General features: G+C 36.6%; 2 protein-coding genes across 2 annotated transcripts in view; one reads left to right on the top strand and one right to left on the bottom strand.

The window, feature by feature from the left end:
* Positions 1-14418, top strand: part of LOC128659870 (gastrula zinc finger protein XlCGF26.1-like) — a 296170-nt gene that overhangs the window by 110320 nt on the left and 171432 nt on the right. The gene's annotated exons all lie outside the window — the stretch shown is intronic.
* On the bottom strand, positions 6793-13163 carry LOC128659871 (gastrula zinc finger protein XlCGF26.1-like). The gene is made up of 2 exons (XM_053713450.1): positions 13047-13163; positions 6793-12268 (listed from the first exon to the last, which is right to left on the bottom strand). The coding sequence occupies exons 1-2, from the start codon at positions 13063-13065 to the stop codon at positions 10737-10739; spliced, it is 1551 nt and encodes a 516-aa protein (XP_053569425.1). The 5' UTR covers positions 13066-13163; the 3' UTR covers positions 6793-10736.

The raw sequence follows: 14418 nt of genomic DNA, 5'->3' as shown, positions 1-14418 counted from the left end.
AAGAAGACAAACCACTCTGCCTCCATCTGAAGACGTTGACACAGAAACTCCAAGATGAATATCTAGGCCTATCCATTCTGATTCGCATCTTCAGCAACACCAGGGTGCTATAGCATGGCCCCAAGAACTATGTCCTTCCTCACAATCTTTCTAAAGAGACTACAAGGTCAAAGTTAACCTTTTGTTTTTGCAGGTTCAGGGCCATTCTGGAGAAGATGAGTCCGCCTTCATCCCAGCAGGAGGGTAATATTATAGACTTTTGTTAAGGTCTTAGTTAAATTTGAATAGTGATAATCAGCCTAACAGATATTTGCATATAAAATGTATTTTGTATTGCAGGCGTTATCTGTTTACATATACCTTCTCATTGTCTTTCCTAAGTTATTTGCTTTGCTGCACCGTACAATTGCACTCTTAGTTCAAGGCATTGTTATGATCTGTTCAAGCCGTGTTTACTTGTTCCTGTTTTAGTTAACAACAAGAATCAGTAACTGTTTGAGCTTTACAGGCATTGGACCAAAGTTATTCTGTTTGTAATGAGATAAACTTCTCAATATTTATGTACCCTAAGTGTAATGCATAATGTAATTAATGTTACAGTGTAATCTAAGGTCTATTTAAGATGAGGCTATCAATTCGCCCTTACAGTAGAAATTTTAGCAATACAGATCAGGCACAATGCAGAAATTAGGGGCATGGAATTTGGTACCATTACTCAGAAATGCCTATTGTTTGCGGATGATGTAATCCTTATGTTGCAATCCCCAGAGACGACATTACCGGCATTAATCAAGACACTTGAGGATTATAAACAAGTCTCAAACTTTTCCGTTAACATGGAAAAATCTGGCCTTAATTTATCACCTCAAGAGATAACAGCCATAACGCAACTTACGAAATTTACTGTCACTGATAAACTCAAATACCTGGGCTTGGTGATTCCGAAAGACACTCGTAAACTATTCCCTGACAACTTCATAGCGCTTCAAGTGAAGGTAAAGAGCCTGTTAGACTCCTGGCATAGACAAGGACATTTGTCCTGGATGGGCAGGATCAGCACGATCAAAATGATGATAGTTCCCAAATTTTTATACCTCTTTCAGACTCTCCCGATGGCTCTGCCGAATTCTTACCTCAGGGCTCAACAGAGAATGATAAATTCATTCATCTGGGCTTACAAGAGACCTAGAATAGCACAACACACTCTATACCTTAGCAAGAATGAAGGAGGTCTTAATATCCCTAACCTCACTAATTATTACAGAGCAGCTCATTTAGCGAGAATACTCTCTTGGAACCACTCTCCCCCTGACAAGGTATGGGTACAGATAGAGAGCCACCTTTCCCAAATCAAAAATATGAGAGATATAGTCTGGCTACCGAAACATACTAGACCTCAGACTTTACTTTCCAATGGCTATGTTAAAGCCACTCTTGAGACATGGGACTATGTCATTAACCATATTAGTGGAATATCCACTTCGGTATCCCCTCTGACCCCGTTGCTAGGCAATCATCTATTCTTGCAACATGACCTCTTTACCCACACTAATGCAAACAAACTACTACAGAACCTTCCATTATATCTACTCACAAGCTCAACTGGAGTTAAAGAGAGAACCTTGCTTTATGAAGAGTTGGGGTCTCCCTTTCAAAACTGGTATGCATATTTCCAAATCAGGCACGCCATCCATAGCAGCCCCTTTAAACAAGACATACAGAGATCACTGAAACAATTTGAACAACTTTGTATCAACCCTAAGATCAAAAAAAGCACATTTGTCTAGGACGTACAATATTCTAAGAGGCTCCTTTCCAGAGCAGCGACCTACATACTTGGCGAGGTGGAATGAGGAAGTGGCGAATGACTTAAACGATGAAGATTGGAAGCGTAGTTTCCGTACCACTCATACCTCTTCCAACTCCCTAATTATGGCTGAGGTGAATTATAACATTTTAGCTCATTGGTACTTAACTCCCCAGTGCTTGCGAGTCATCTACCCCAACGCCTCTTCTAGCTGCTGGAGAAGGTGTGGTGAGGTGGGCTCCATGACCCACATATGGTGGTCTTGTCCTGCTCTGGCCGACTTCTGGCCACAAATAGAACAGAACATAAACCATGTTTTGGGCACTAACATATCTCTGAATGCATGCTCCATTCTCCTAAACCATGTCCCACAGATCTCCTGTGCCTACCGTAAAAAATTGTTTCAGTTAATGTTGACATGTGCTAAAAGGTTGATCCCTAGACTATGGAAGACACGAGAGATACCCTCCATCCCTAAATGGGTCTTAGAGGTAGACCATATTATAGCTCTTGAAAGAATGTACTACACTTACTCAGGGAAACAAGACTTCATAACCAACATATTATTCTTATGGGAACAAAGGAATCATATTGTGATGTGTTTATTAGATATACCGAAGGTCTTAAGCCTAAAGATACAAATTGGACTGGAAATGGTATACGTGTGATAGGATTTCTTTCCCCTTTCCATTTCCCCTTCCCCATACCCCTCCCCTTCCCTCTACCTAAGAAACTACTGGGTCACTGTTATAATACAATGTACTTGTATTCAACTATTATTTTGATGTTAAAAGTTATCTTGCATCTTTGTTAAATTGCTACACCCAATAAAAAATATTTAAACAAAAAAAAAGGATAGGGATAGAGAGATAGGTATATTTCTTTCCTTAAACATATAGGCTCGTGTACACAGGGGCTTTAACACTAGTTATTCCTATAATCCAGTAGATTTTTTTCACTATATTTTTTATACAATAGATATACAAAAATGCTTTGCATTTATCCTTCAACTAATAATATTATTTATAAATAAGACAGAATATTGCAGATATAGTATACATAGTGATTGTAATACCAAACCTATTTTTCTATAGACTAAAAAGGTGAAGTACGTAAGGAAAGTATTAATAGCAACTTGACATTATATACAGTACCTTATAGTAAGATATAACTCCTGGACTTAAATTACAGGAAAATGGGGCAAAATAAATATTGAAGGGAAAAGTAATAAATAAGGCAAATGTCAGAGAACAACCCTATGGATTACGGCTACTTTATTAGAAAGAAGGCAGCATTATCAGGACCATTCTTACGCGTTTTGCTCATCAAGCACTTTGTCAGACGTCTCTGATGAAGTCACAATAAGAGGTCACAATAATGCTGCATCTTTCTAATAAAGTTGCCTTAAAGGGACACTCAAGTCAAAATTAAACTTCATGATTCAGACAGAGCAGGCAATTTTAAACAACTTTCCAATTTACTTCCATTAACAAAATGTGCAATCTTTTTTATATTTATACTTTTTGAGTCACCATCTCCTACTGAGCATGTGCAAGAATTCACAGCATATACGTATATGCATTTGTGATTGGCTGATGGCTGTCACATGATACAGGGGGAGTGGAAATAGACATAACTTTGCAATTTATTTAACAAAAATCTACTACTCATTTGAAGTTCATACTAAGTGCTATTGCATTGTCTTCTTATTATGCATTTGTTGATTATGCAAATCTACTGTATAGACTGGTCCTTTAATCCATAGGACTGTTCCCTGCTGTTTGTTTATTACAGTTTATATGTAGTGAATAGAGGTGTCACTATGTTAGGAGATATTAGCATTACCGACGCCATTTTGTCTTGGGTATCCATTTTGTCTAAGAGTGGCTTATTATAACAGCTTATTATGTAGTGAGAAATCTGCTGATGTTAGTAAGACTTGCATAGCCAGAACGGCCCTGGGAATGACCCTGACGATGTGCTTGGATGCACTGTTATCTCTAGAAGATGTCAGACGGCCTTGATTTGTGCTGGGCTATGAGGCTCAGATTTACTCTTATCTAAAGTTGGACATTTCTATAGAAATAACTCCCTAACACTCCGTTTTACTAATTATCTTTTAACAAACTTCTTTTGTTCTTGCAGAAATACTACGTAAGATGATGTAGTTATGAACACGTCATTGTTTAACCCTATATGCTGTAACCACTGCCTAGAAATGTATTGTGCACCTAACAATAAACAGAACAGTTTTTGGAATGACATGCTGCTTGTCTGATTTCTGTTCTCTGGGATATCCCATCATCTCTAGACCATTCATTTCTAGACCAAGTGCTGACTTACACCCCCCCCCTGAAAATAACACCTAACACACTATAACAGTGGGGACCCTTTGTACCACTGAAGTGTTGGCGTGCAGCTGCCGGAGGAAACCTACAGCTACACAGGAAACTCGCCATGACAGGAAGTGACTAGTAGCACAAGCGAGTGGGACTCTCTTTCTGCATTCGGATCTATAGTTCAACCAGAGACAAAAGGGAATAGTGAGTCAGTGAAGTTACCTCTATGTGTTTATTGCATTATTAGTCACTGTAAGTTTGTGACACACAGATAATATCCCGGCACACAGCTGATATAACAATACTATTAGACATTAAATAGTGAGTGAGTGACGTTACCGCTATGTGTTTATTGCATTATTAGTCACTGTACGTCTGTGACACACAGATAATATCCTGGCACACAGCTGATATAACAATACTATTAGACATTAAATTGTGAGTCAGTGAAATTATTTCTATGTGTTTATTGCATTATTAGTCACTGTACGTTTGTGACATACAGATAATATCCCGGCACACAGCTGATATAACAATACTATTAGACATTAAATAGTGAGTGAAGTTATTTCTATGTGTTTATTGCATTATTAGACACTATACGTCTGTGACACACAGATAATATCCCAGCACACAGCTGATATAACAATACTATTAGACATTAAATAGTGAGTGAGTGACGTTATTTCTATGTATTTATTGCATTATTAGACACTATACGTCTGTGACATACAGATAATATCCCAGCACACAGCTGATATAACAATACTATTAGACATTAAATAGTGAGTGACGTTATTTCTATGTGTTTATTGCATTATTAGTCACTGTATGTCTGTGACACACAGATAATATACAGGCACACAGCTGATATAACAATACTATTAGACATTAAATAGTGAGTCAGTGAAGTTATTTCTATGTGTTTATTGCATTATTAGTCACTGTACGTTTGTGACACACAGATAATATCCCGGCACACAGCTGATATAACAATACTATTAGACATTAAATAGTGAGTGAGTGACGTTATTTCTATGTGTTTATTGCATTATTAGTCACTGTACGTCTGTGACACACAGATAATATCCTGGCACACAGCTGATATAACAATACTATTAGACATTAAATAGTGAGTAAGTGAAGTTACCTCTATGTGTTTATTGCATTATTAGTCACTGTACGTCTGTGACACACAGATAATATCCCGGCACACAGCTGATATAACAATACTATTAGACATTAAATAGTCAGTGACGTTATTTCTATGTGTTTATTGCATTATTAGTCACTGTACGTCTGTGACACACAGATAATATCCCAGCACACAGCTGATATAACAATACTATTAGACATTAAATAGTGAGTCAGTGACGTTATTTCTATGTGTTTATTGCATTATTAGTCACTGTACGTCTGTGACACACAGATAATATCCCAGCACACAGCTGATATAACATTAAATAGTGAGTCAGTGAAGTTATTTCTATGTGTTTATTGCATTATTAGTCACTGTACGTTTGTGACACACAGATAATATCCCGGCACACAGCTGATATAACAATACTATTAGACATTAAATAGTGAGTCAGTTAAGTTATTTCTACGTGTTTATTACATTATTAGTCATTGTACGTCTGTGACACACAGATAATATCCCGGCACACAGCTGATATAACAATACTATTAGACAATGAAAGTATACAGTAAAGTTGTTTTCCTAGGAATAATTAGTCAGTTTATATTACAGTCTCAAGGTGTTTACTGTCCCTTTAGTCAGATCTAGCTTTGTGCTATCTTGTTGTGAATCCTTGTTTAATGAAGATAACATTGTGACAAATCTAAAAAGATATTGATTATCTAGATATAATTGTTATTATTTGTCTCTGCTGTTAATTAAAGAGATATAAAAGGGCAAAATTATTTTAATATGTTAGATCAGTTTATTATTGTACCACTGATTGTTTATAACTATGTATTTAACTCCTGCAAAGTCAGCTAAATAGCAGCAATGTAATACTGGGAGCTAGCTGAGCATATCTGGTGAGCCAATGACAAAAGGCATGTGTGTAGCCACCAGTCAGCTCTCAGTAGTACATATACTTGATAACAGAAGTGGAATTAAAAGGACACATTCTATCTGAATCATTAAAGTGTAATGTTCTATCCCTTTAAGTATGATTTAAGTTACATAAAATGTCTGTGTATAAAGTCTTGCTGGTGATTAATAATCTGGGTTGGTGTAGGTCGGGGGTTAATTTGATATTGTTTTATGTACTGACAGAAAAGGCAAAATTAAACTTAAATGGATTGGATAGAACATGACATTTCAAACAACTTTCCAATTTACTTATATTATAATTTGTGCTTAGTTCTCTTAGTATCCTTTGTTAAAGAGTAATCCTAGGTGAACTCAGGAGCTCATATAATATCAGCCTACTATGTTTACTCTTTAGCAAAGGATACAAAAAGAACAAAGCAAATCAGATAATAGAAGTAAATTGGAAAGTTGGGTAAAATGGCTGCTCTATCTGAATTATCAGCGTTTAACTTTCACTGTCAGATTTGGCTTCTGTCTGATGATGTTTTCCTAATTATTCTGTGATATTGGGTTTTTAATTATACAAAAAACACAAAATACTGGTCTGGATTACAATCACTTTTTATTTGCATGAAAAACATTGTATCTCATTATATAGTAAACAGCAGCATTACATGATATATGCACACAATGGTATAAATATACCTAACACTTGTGCTCTTGATACAAAGGGATTTATCAGACATATAATGTTCCCTTTATATATACAGTATGTGCTATTATCAGTTCTTGTGGCTTCTAACTAACATGAAATCATCTAACAGACATAATATCAAGTTACAGAACATTACTCATGCCATTGATGGCATGAGTAAGGGATATTGTCCCTAAACGTTGCCTGTTTGTCTCCTTATATGAATAAATAAGACATAGATTTGCTGTCACTTGAGTTTGTTTTATGATATTATATCTAGTGATGTTGCGAACCTAAAAACCGCCATTGACTACAATAGGCAGGCGAACTTTAAAACCAACAGGGACTCTTTCTGGCCACAATAGTGATGGAAAAGTTGTTTCAAGGGGACTAACACCTGGACTATGGCATGCCGGAGGGGGATCCATGGCAAAACTCCCATGGAAAATTACATAGTTGATGCAGAGTCTGGTTTTAAGCCATAAAGGGCATAAATCACCTAACATTCCTAAATTGTTTGGAATAACGTGCTTTAAAACATCAGGTATGATGTTGTATCGATCATGTAGTGTAAGGGTTATGCCCGCTTCACAGTGACAGACCAAACTCCCCGTTTAAAGGTACAGTCTACACCAGAATTTTTATTGTTTTAAAAGATAGATAATCCCTTTATTACCCATTTCCCAGTTTTGCATAACTAACACATTTATAATAATATACTTTTAACCTCTGTGATTATCTTGTATCTAAGCCTCTGCAAACTGTCCCTTTTTTCAGTTCTTTTGACAGACTTGCAGTCTAGCCAATCAGTGCCTGCTCCCAGATAACTTCTCGTGCACGAGCACAGTGTTATCTATATGAAATACGTGAACTAACACCCTCTAGTGGTGAAAAACTGTTAAAATGCAATCTGAAAGAGGTGGGCTTCAAGGTCTAAGAAATTAGCATATGAACCTCCTAGGTTAAGCTTTCAACTAAGAATACCAAGAGAACAAAGCAAAATTGGTGATAAAAGTAAATTGGAAAATTGTTTAAAATTACATGCTCTATCTGAATCCTGAATGTTTATTTCTGTCTAGACTGTCCCTTTAACGCACCGCAAACAACCGCAAACAGTCCATTTGCACAACCGCAAACTCCCCATTTGCACAAGATTGGATACCAAGCTAGCCATGTCCCGTTCCACACGCTGGCAGGCAGGCAACTGCAATTAGATTGCACTAGCAGACTGATGTTTCACAGTCAAAAAATTATTTTTTTAAAATATTTACACTACTGTTACAACAAATATGAGTGGTGGCACTAACTTGGCAAGTGGGCCTGACACACATTCTGGCAGGCAGGCAACTGCAATTAGATTACACTAGCAGACTGATGTTTCACAGTCAAAAAGGAGTTTTTTTTAAATATTTACACTACTGTTACAACAAATGACTCTGAGTGGTGGCACTAGTTGGCAAGAGGGCCTGGCACACATGCTGGCAGGCAGGCAACTGCAATTAGATTACACTAGCAGACTGATGTTTCACAGTCAAAAAAGTTTGTTTTTTTAATATTTACACTACTGTTATAACAAATATAATTGGTGGCACTAGTTGGCAACTGGGCCTGGCACACACGCTGGCAGGCAGGCAACTGCAATAAGATTACACTAGCAGACTGATGTTTCACAGTCAAAAAAGTTTTTTTTTAAATATTTACACTACTGTTATAACAAATATGATTGGTGACAATAGTTGGCAAGTGGGCCTGGCACACACGCTGGCAGGCAGGCAACTGCAATTAGATTACACTAGCAGACTGATGTTTCACAGTCAAAAAAGTTTTTTTAAAAATATATTTACGCTACTGTTACAACAAATATGAGTGGTGGCACTAACTTGGCAAGTGGGCCTGGCACACATGCTGGCAGGCAGGCAACTGCAATTAGATTACACTAGCAGACTGATGTTTCACAGTCAAATTTTTTTTTTTTTTTTAAATATTTACACTACTGTTATAACAAATATGATTGGTGGCACTAGTTGGCAAGTGGGCCTGGCACACATGCTGGCAGGCAGGCAACTGCAATTAGATTACACTAGCAAACTGATGTTTCACAGTCAAAAAAGTTTTTTTTTTTAAATATTTACACTACTGTTATAACAAATATGATTGGTGGCACTACTTGGCAAGTGGGCCTGGCACACACGCTGGCAGGCAGGCAACTGCAATTAGATTACACTAGCAAACTGATGTTTCACAGTCAATTTTTTTTTTAATATTTACACTACTGTTATAACAAATATGATTGGTGGCACTAGTTGGCAAGTGGGCCTGGCACACACGCTGGCAGGCAGGCAGGTAACTGCAATTAGATTACACTAGCAGACTGATGTTTCACAGTCAAAAAAGTTTTTTAAAAAAAATATTTACACTACTGTTACAACAAATGACTCTGAGTGGTGGCACTAGTTGGCAAGTGGGCCTGGCACACACACTGGCAGGCAGGCAGGCAACTGCATAGCAGACTGATGTTTCACAGTCAAAAAAGTTTTTTTTTTAAATATTTACACTACTGTTATAACAAATATGATTGGTGGCACTAGTTGGCAAGTGGGCCTGGCACACACGCTGGCAGGCAGGCAGGCAACTGCAATTAGATTACTCTAGCAGACTGATGTTTCACAGTCAAAATTACACAGGCAAAAAAAAAAAAAGATGTTCTAGCCCTAAAAAAGGCTTTTTGAGGTGCTGTCCTTACAGCAGAGATCAGATGAGTCCTTCAGGACTGTAGTGGACACTGAATACACTAGCCTAGCTATGAATTTCCCTATAAAATCAGCAGCAGCTACACTATCCCTCCTCTCACTAAGAATGCAGGATCATAATGAATCTAAAATGGCTGCTGTCCAGGAGCTGGGAGGGAGTGTCTGCTGCTGATTGGCTGAAATGTGTCTGCAGACTGTGAGATACAGGGTCAAAGTTTACTCAATGATGATGAATAGGAGGCGGATCGAACATCGCATATGTTCGCCCGCCGTGGCGAAACGCGAACAAGCTATGTTCACCGGGAACTATTCGCCGGTGAACTATTCTCAACATCACTAATTATATCTAGGGCTTGGGACAGTGGCCCATGGGTGACTTGCAATATATATACTTTTATACGCTGGAGTGCTGGTACAATTTGGACTTTCTACACATATTGCATACCCAGTATACATGTAGGTTATAGTAGCCATTTAAATTAAACTGATTATGATCACATATGTACCGGATACTGATATTGTGTTTCATGAAATACAATCAGTTTCCCCTTAATAATTCCTCTGGTATATAACATGTACAATGCTAAGCATCTATTGCTATAAGAAAAGGTTTATCCACAAGATGTGCACATTAAATATATCTCCCAGATGTCAATCATTTGAGACTGATGTTCTTGTTTATATAATTCTCTAACACTCTATTCATATAAAGACTCTTTATTCTGTAAATGTAATTATTTTCTGCCCTATGTAAAACAAACGAAAAACTCCTAACACTGGCATATTAATAAACAACACTGTTGGTGCTTTGGTGGTGAATGGTTGTGTAAACTGGTCAGTATGAGGACAGATCTGTATATTCCTGTGTGGTGTTTGGATTCTATCACATTGATATGAGAGAAACTGAGGTCCACATATATAGAGGAACAAAGGACAGCAGAAGAGCACTTCCAATCTGGGTCTTTTATAACTGGAATTTAGAAAGTATCATTTACAATAGGAAACTTTTTGATGCTTCTATTTAGAGAGTTTGTCCTCTTTAGGATAATTGTACAAAGGTTTGTACACAGTGTATATAAAGTAAATTGTTTTGTGATTCCTGATTTCAATAAAAACCTTCTTTCCATTTTTCCAAACATGTGAAAGGTTTTTCTACTGTGTGAATCATTTCATGAGTATTCAGATCATGCTTTTGTATAAAACCTTTCCCACACTCTTTACATGTGAAAGGTTTTTCTCCTGTGTGAATCCTTTCATGCTTTTTCAGATGACTCTTTTCTGTAAAACATTTTCCACACTCTGTACATGTGAAAGGCTTTTCTCCTGTGTGATACCTTTCATGACTTTTCAGACTATTTATTTGTGTAAAACTTTTTCCACACTCTGTACATGTGAAAGGTTTTTCTCCTGTGTGAATCCTTTCATGAGTTTTCAGATTAATCATTTGTGTAAAACGTTTTCCACACTCTGTACACGTGAATGGCTTTTCTCCTGTGTGAATCCTTTCATGAGTATTCAGACCACGCTTTTGTATAAAACCTTTCCCACACTCTTTACATGTGAAAGGTTTTTCTCCTGTGTGAATCCTTTCATGCTTTTTCAGACTACCCTTTTCTGTAAAACGTTTTCCACACTCTGTACATGTGAAAGGCTTTTCTCCTGTGTGAATCCTTTCATGCTTTTTCAGATGACTCTTGTCTGTAAAACATTTTCCACACTCTGTACATGTGAAAGGCTTTTCTCCTGTGTGAATACTTTCATGATATTTCAGACGATTTATTTTTGTAAAACTTTTTCCACACTCTGTACATGTGAATGGCTGTTCTCCTGTGTGAATCCTTTCATGAGTATTCAGATCACACTTTCGTATAAAACCTTTCCCACACTCTGTACATGTGAATGGCTTTTCTCCTGTGTGAATCCTTTCATGAGTATTCAGATCACACTTTCGTATAAAACCTTTTCCACACTCTGTACATGTGAAAGGCTTTTCTCCTGTGTGACTCCTTTCATGAGTTTTCAGATAACTCTTTAGTGTAAAACATTTTCCACACTCTGTACATGTGAAAGGCTTTTCTCCTGTGTGACTCCTTTCATGAGTTTTCAGCTCAATCTTTTGTGTAAAACTTTTTCCACACTCTGTACATGTGAAAGGCTTTTCTCCTGTGTGAATCCTTTCATGGTTTTTCAGATGATACATTTGTGTAAAACTTTTTCCACACTCTGTACATTTGTGTGGTTTCTCACCTGTGTGAATTTTGTGGTGTTCTAGTAGATGAGACTTCCATCTAAAGCTTTTCTCACATTCTGTACATTTGAAAGGTTTCGCCTTTGTATGAATCCTTTGGTTAGACTGTAGACTTTTCCCTTCTTTAATATGTTTTGAAAACTCAGTAAATATGTGTGGTTTATCATATGGGATAATCATTTCACTAGATAAGTCATACATCTTGTCCTCTTGTTTGATAACTAAATTATTCTCTGTACATAATGATTGCTGCCCAGTTCCTGCCAATTCACCATTGTCTGTTAATATCTTTTGTGAATAGTCATTGGTGTCTAAGATTTTTGTAGTTTGCGGAATCATTCTGATGCTTTCTATAGTGAAGGATGGATATGAACTATTCACGCGTTTGTCTACATAAAAAGAAATGGAATAAAGAAAAATAAGACTGTTTATTCATTTTAATATAATCTCAATAAAAAAAAAACATTTTTTATACTCAAAAATGCCATCCATTTTGTATTATTAAATGTATTTACCTGTAAATCACAAACTAAAAAAGGATGACATAGAATGTAAACATTACTACATCATAGTAAACTAAATTACTGAGTTGTGGGTGTTCCACACATGAGAACAAGATAGGCATAAGTGCAGTTATGGATGTTCCATGAGCGAGGTCAGGGCAGGGGAAGGTGGAGATGTCGGTGTTCTGAGTAATGGACCAGGTCTGGGGGTGAGGTTAGGCAGTTGTTGGACATTGTCTGTCTAAAAGGACAGAGGGGGGAGTAGTATTTTTTTACCCTCCTCCTCAGCTCAATGGAGGTTGTTCCATCTTTATAACATCACTGACACAAATGTTCTTAACCCCTTAAGGACCAGCGACGTACCCTGTATGTCACTGGCCTTTTTTTGGGACTTAATTGTTTTATAACGCGGTCTTGCCACCAGCGTTGAGACTGCTCTAATCCACAAAGCCTGCTGGAGGGAGTGCATTAATAGCTTGTTCTTTCTAGACTTGTGCTATTATGTCCTGAAAAAACCCTTAACGACCAGTGACATACAGGGTACATTGTGGTCATTAAGGGGTTAAAAGATGCAGATATAAATATAATAGTTTATATTTGTTTAATGAGCGATCTATTTTATTTTCCCAGTAATTAAAGTCAGCATAATATCTATTTTACTCACCTAACCAATATGAGTTCATGCTGATAACAAGCTCCAATGTCTGTGCTCAGGAAGAAGGTTCCCTTATTCACTCCAGTTACATCAAGACCTGATATCTCTCAGTGTTCTGGCCGTGTCTGTAAAAAGAAAATTAAATGGTTTAGACAGATAATAATAAATAATGGTTCTGATTAACTGTACGTATGGTATAATAAAGGCACACATAACAATTCATGTGATACAGATCAGCTGATTAGGTTATTACATATGTGCTATTGATTCAGCACAAGCATTTAGTACAGTTAGCTCTGTGAGTGTTATAATTGCACCTTAAATATTTATCTTCCCAGATCTATACAACATAATGGTAGAAAATCTATTTAAGTGGGGCCATATCACAACTTTACTAATATATTATAATCTTTGTTTTCTATCATTTATATGAAACAATATTTTCTCCTGAATGAAATGTTTAAAATCAGTTAAATAAATATAGTAAATATAAGTTAAATTGGATACTGCAGTATTGGTATTGTACTTTCTACTAATGCTCACTGTCAGACATTTTATCATGTGCTCAACCCCCAGTCCTTTAACTTCTCTTGGTCGATACTGAATTGTCTTAAATCACACTGCAAGATAGGCACTAAAATGTTCATTTCAATTGTTATCTTGGATAGAGTTAAGAAAAGAAAGATTATTTAGTTTACAAGGAGTGATAATATAATGAGATATGCATGCATAATAAAAATACAGCGCAATAAAACCTACTTCTCTTTTAAAAGTCATAGTAAATTGTTTTCTGATAAATGTAGTTCTGCACCTGTACCATGTGACAGCTATCAGCCAATAACAGACTCATATTTTATATAATGTGAACTCCTGCATATGCTAAGTAGGAGCCAGTGCCTCATAACAGGTAATTTTAAAGGCTGTGTACAATTTGATAATGGAAATAAATCACAAACAGCAAACAGTTATTTTTTTAATGAAATTGTTTTTTTATTGAATTTTACAAAAATGAACACAACACGAATAACATTAGCACATAACATTTGTGGAATATAGTCAAAGTAAAATATAAATACAAATTACAGTCACTGTTGATAACATATATTAGTGGCACTATAATCAGCGTAGCCGTGTGACTGTAAAGAAATTAAGGATATTTCTAAAGAGGGTGAAAGGTAGGAGAGGAAATAAGTTAAAGAAGGGGAGGGGGGGGGGGGAAGAGATGAGAAGAAGGTTTTGTGTCAAAGGTACTTTTTAGGTTATATTGTTGTTTTCTGGTCCCATATAAATATGATGTCTAAGATAAAATCAGCTTTACCTTGAAAGCAGTAGTGGAGTTTTTCCAAAGAGAGAACATGATCACTTCCTTTAGCCACATTTG

The sequence above is a fragment of the Bombina bombina genome, chromosome 5, assembly GCF_027579735.1.
Source record: "Bombina bombina isolate aBomBom1 chromosome 5, aBomBom1.pri, whole genome shotgun sequence".
Lineage (NCBI taxonomy): Eukaryota > Metazoa > Chordata > Amphibia > Anura > Bombinatoridae > Bombina > Bombina bombina.
This window is presented reverse-complemented; position numbering and strand designations above follow the sequence as displayed.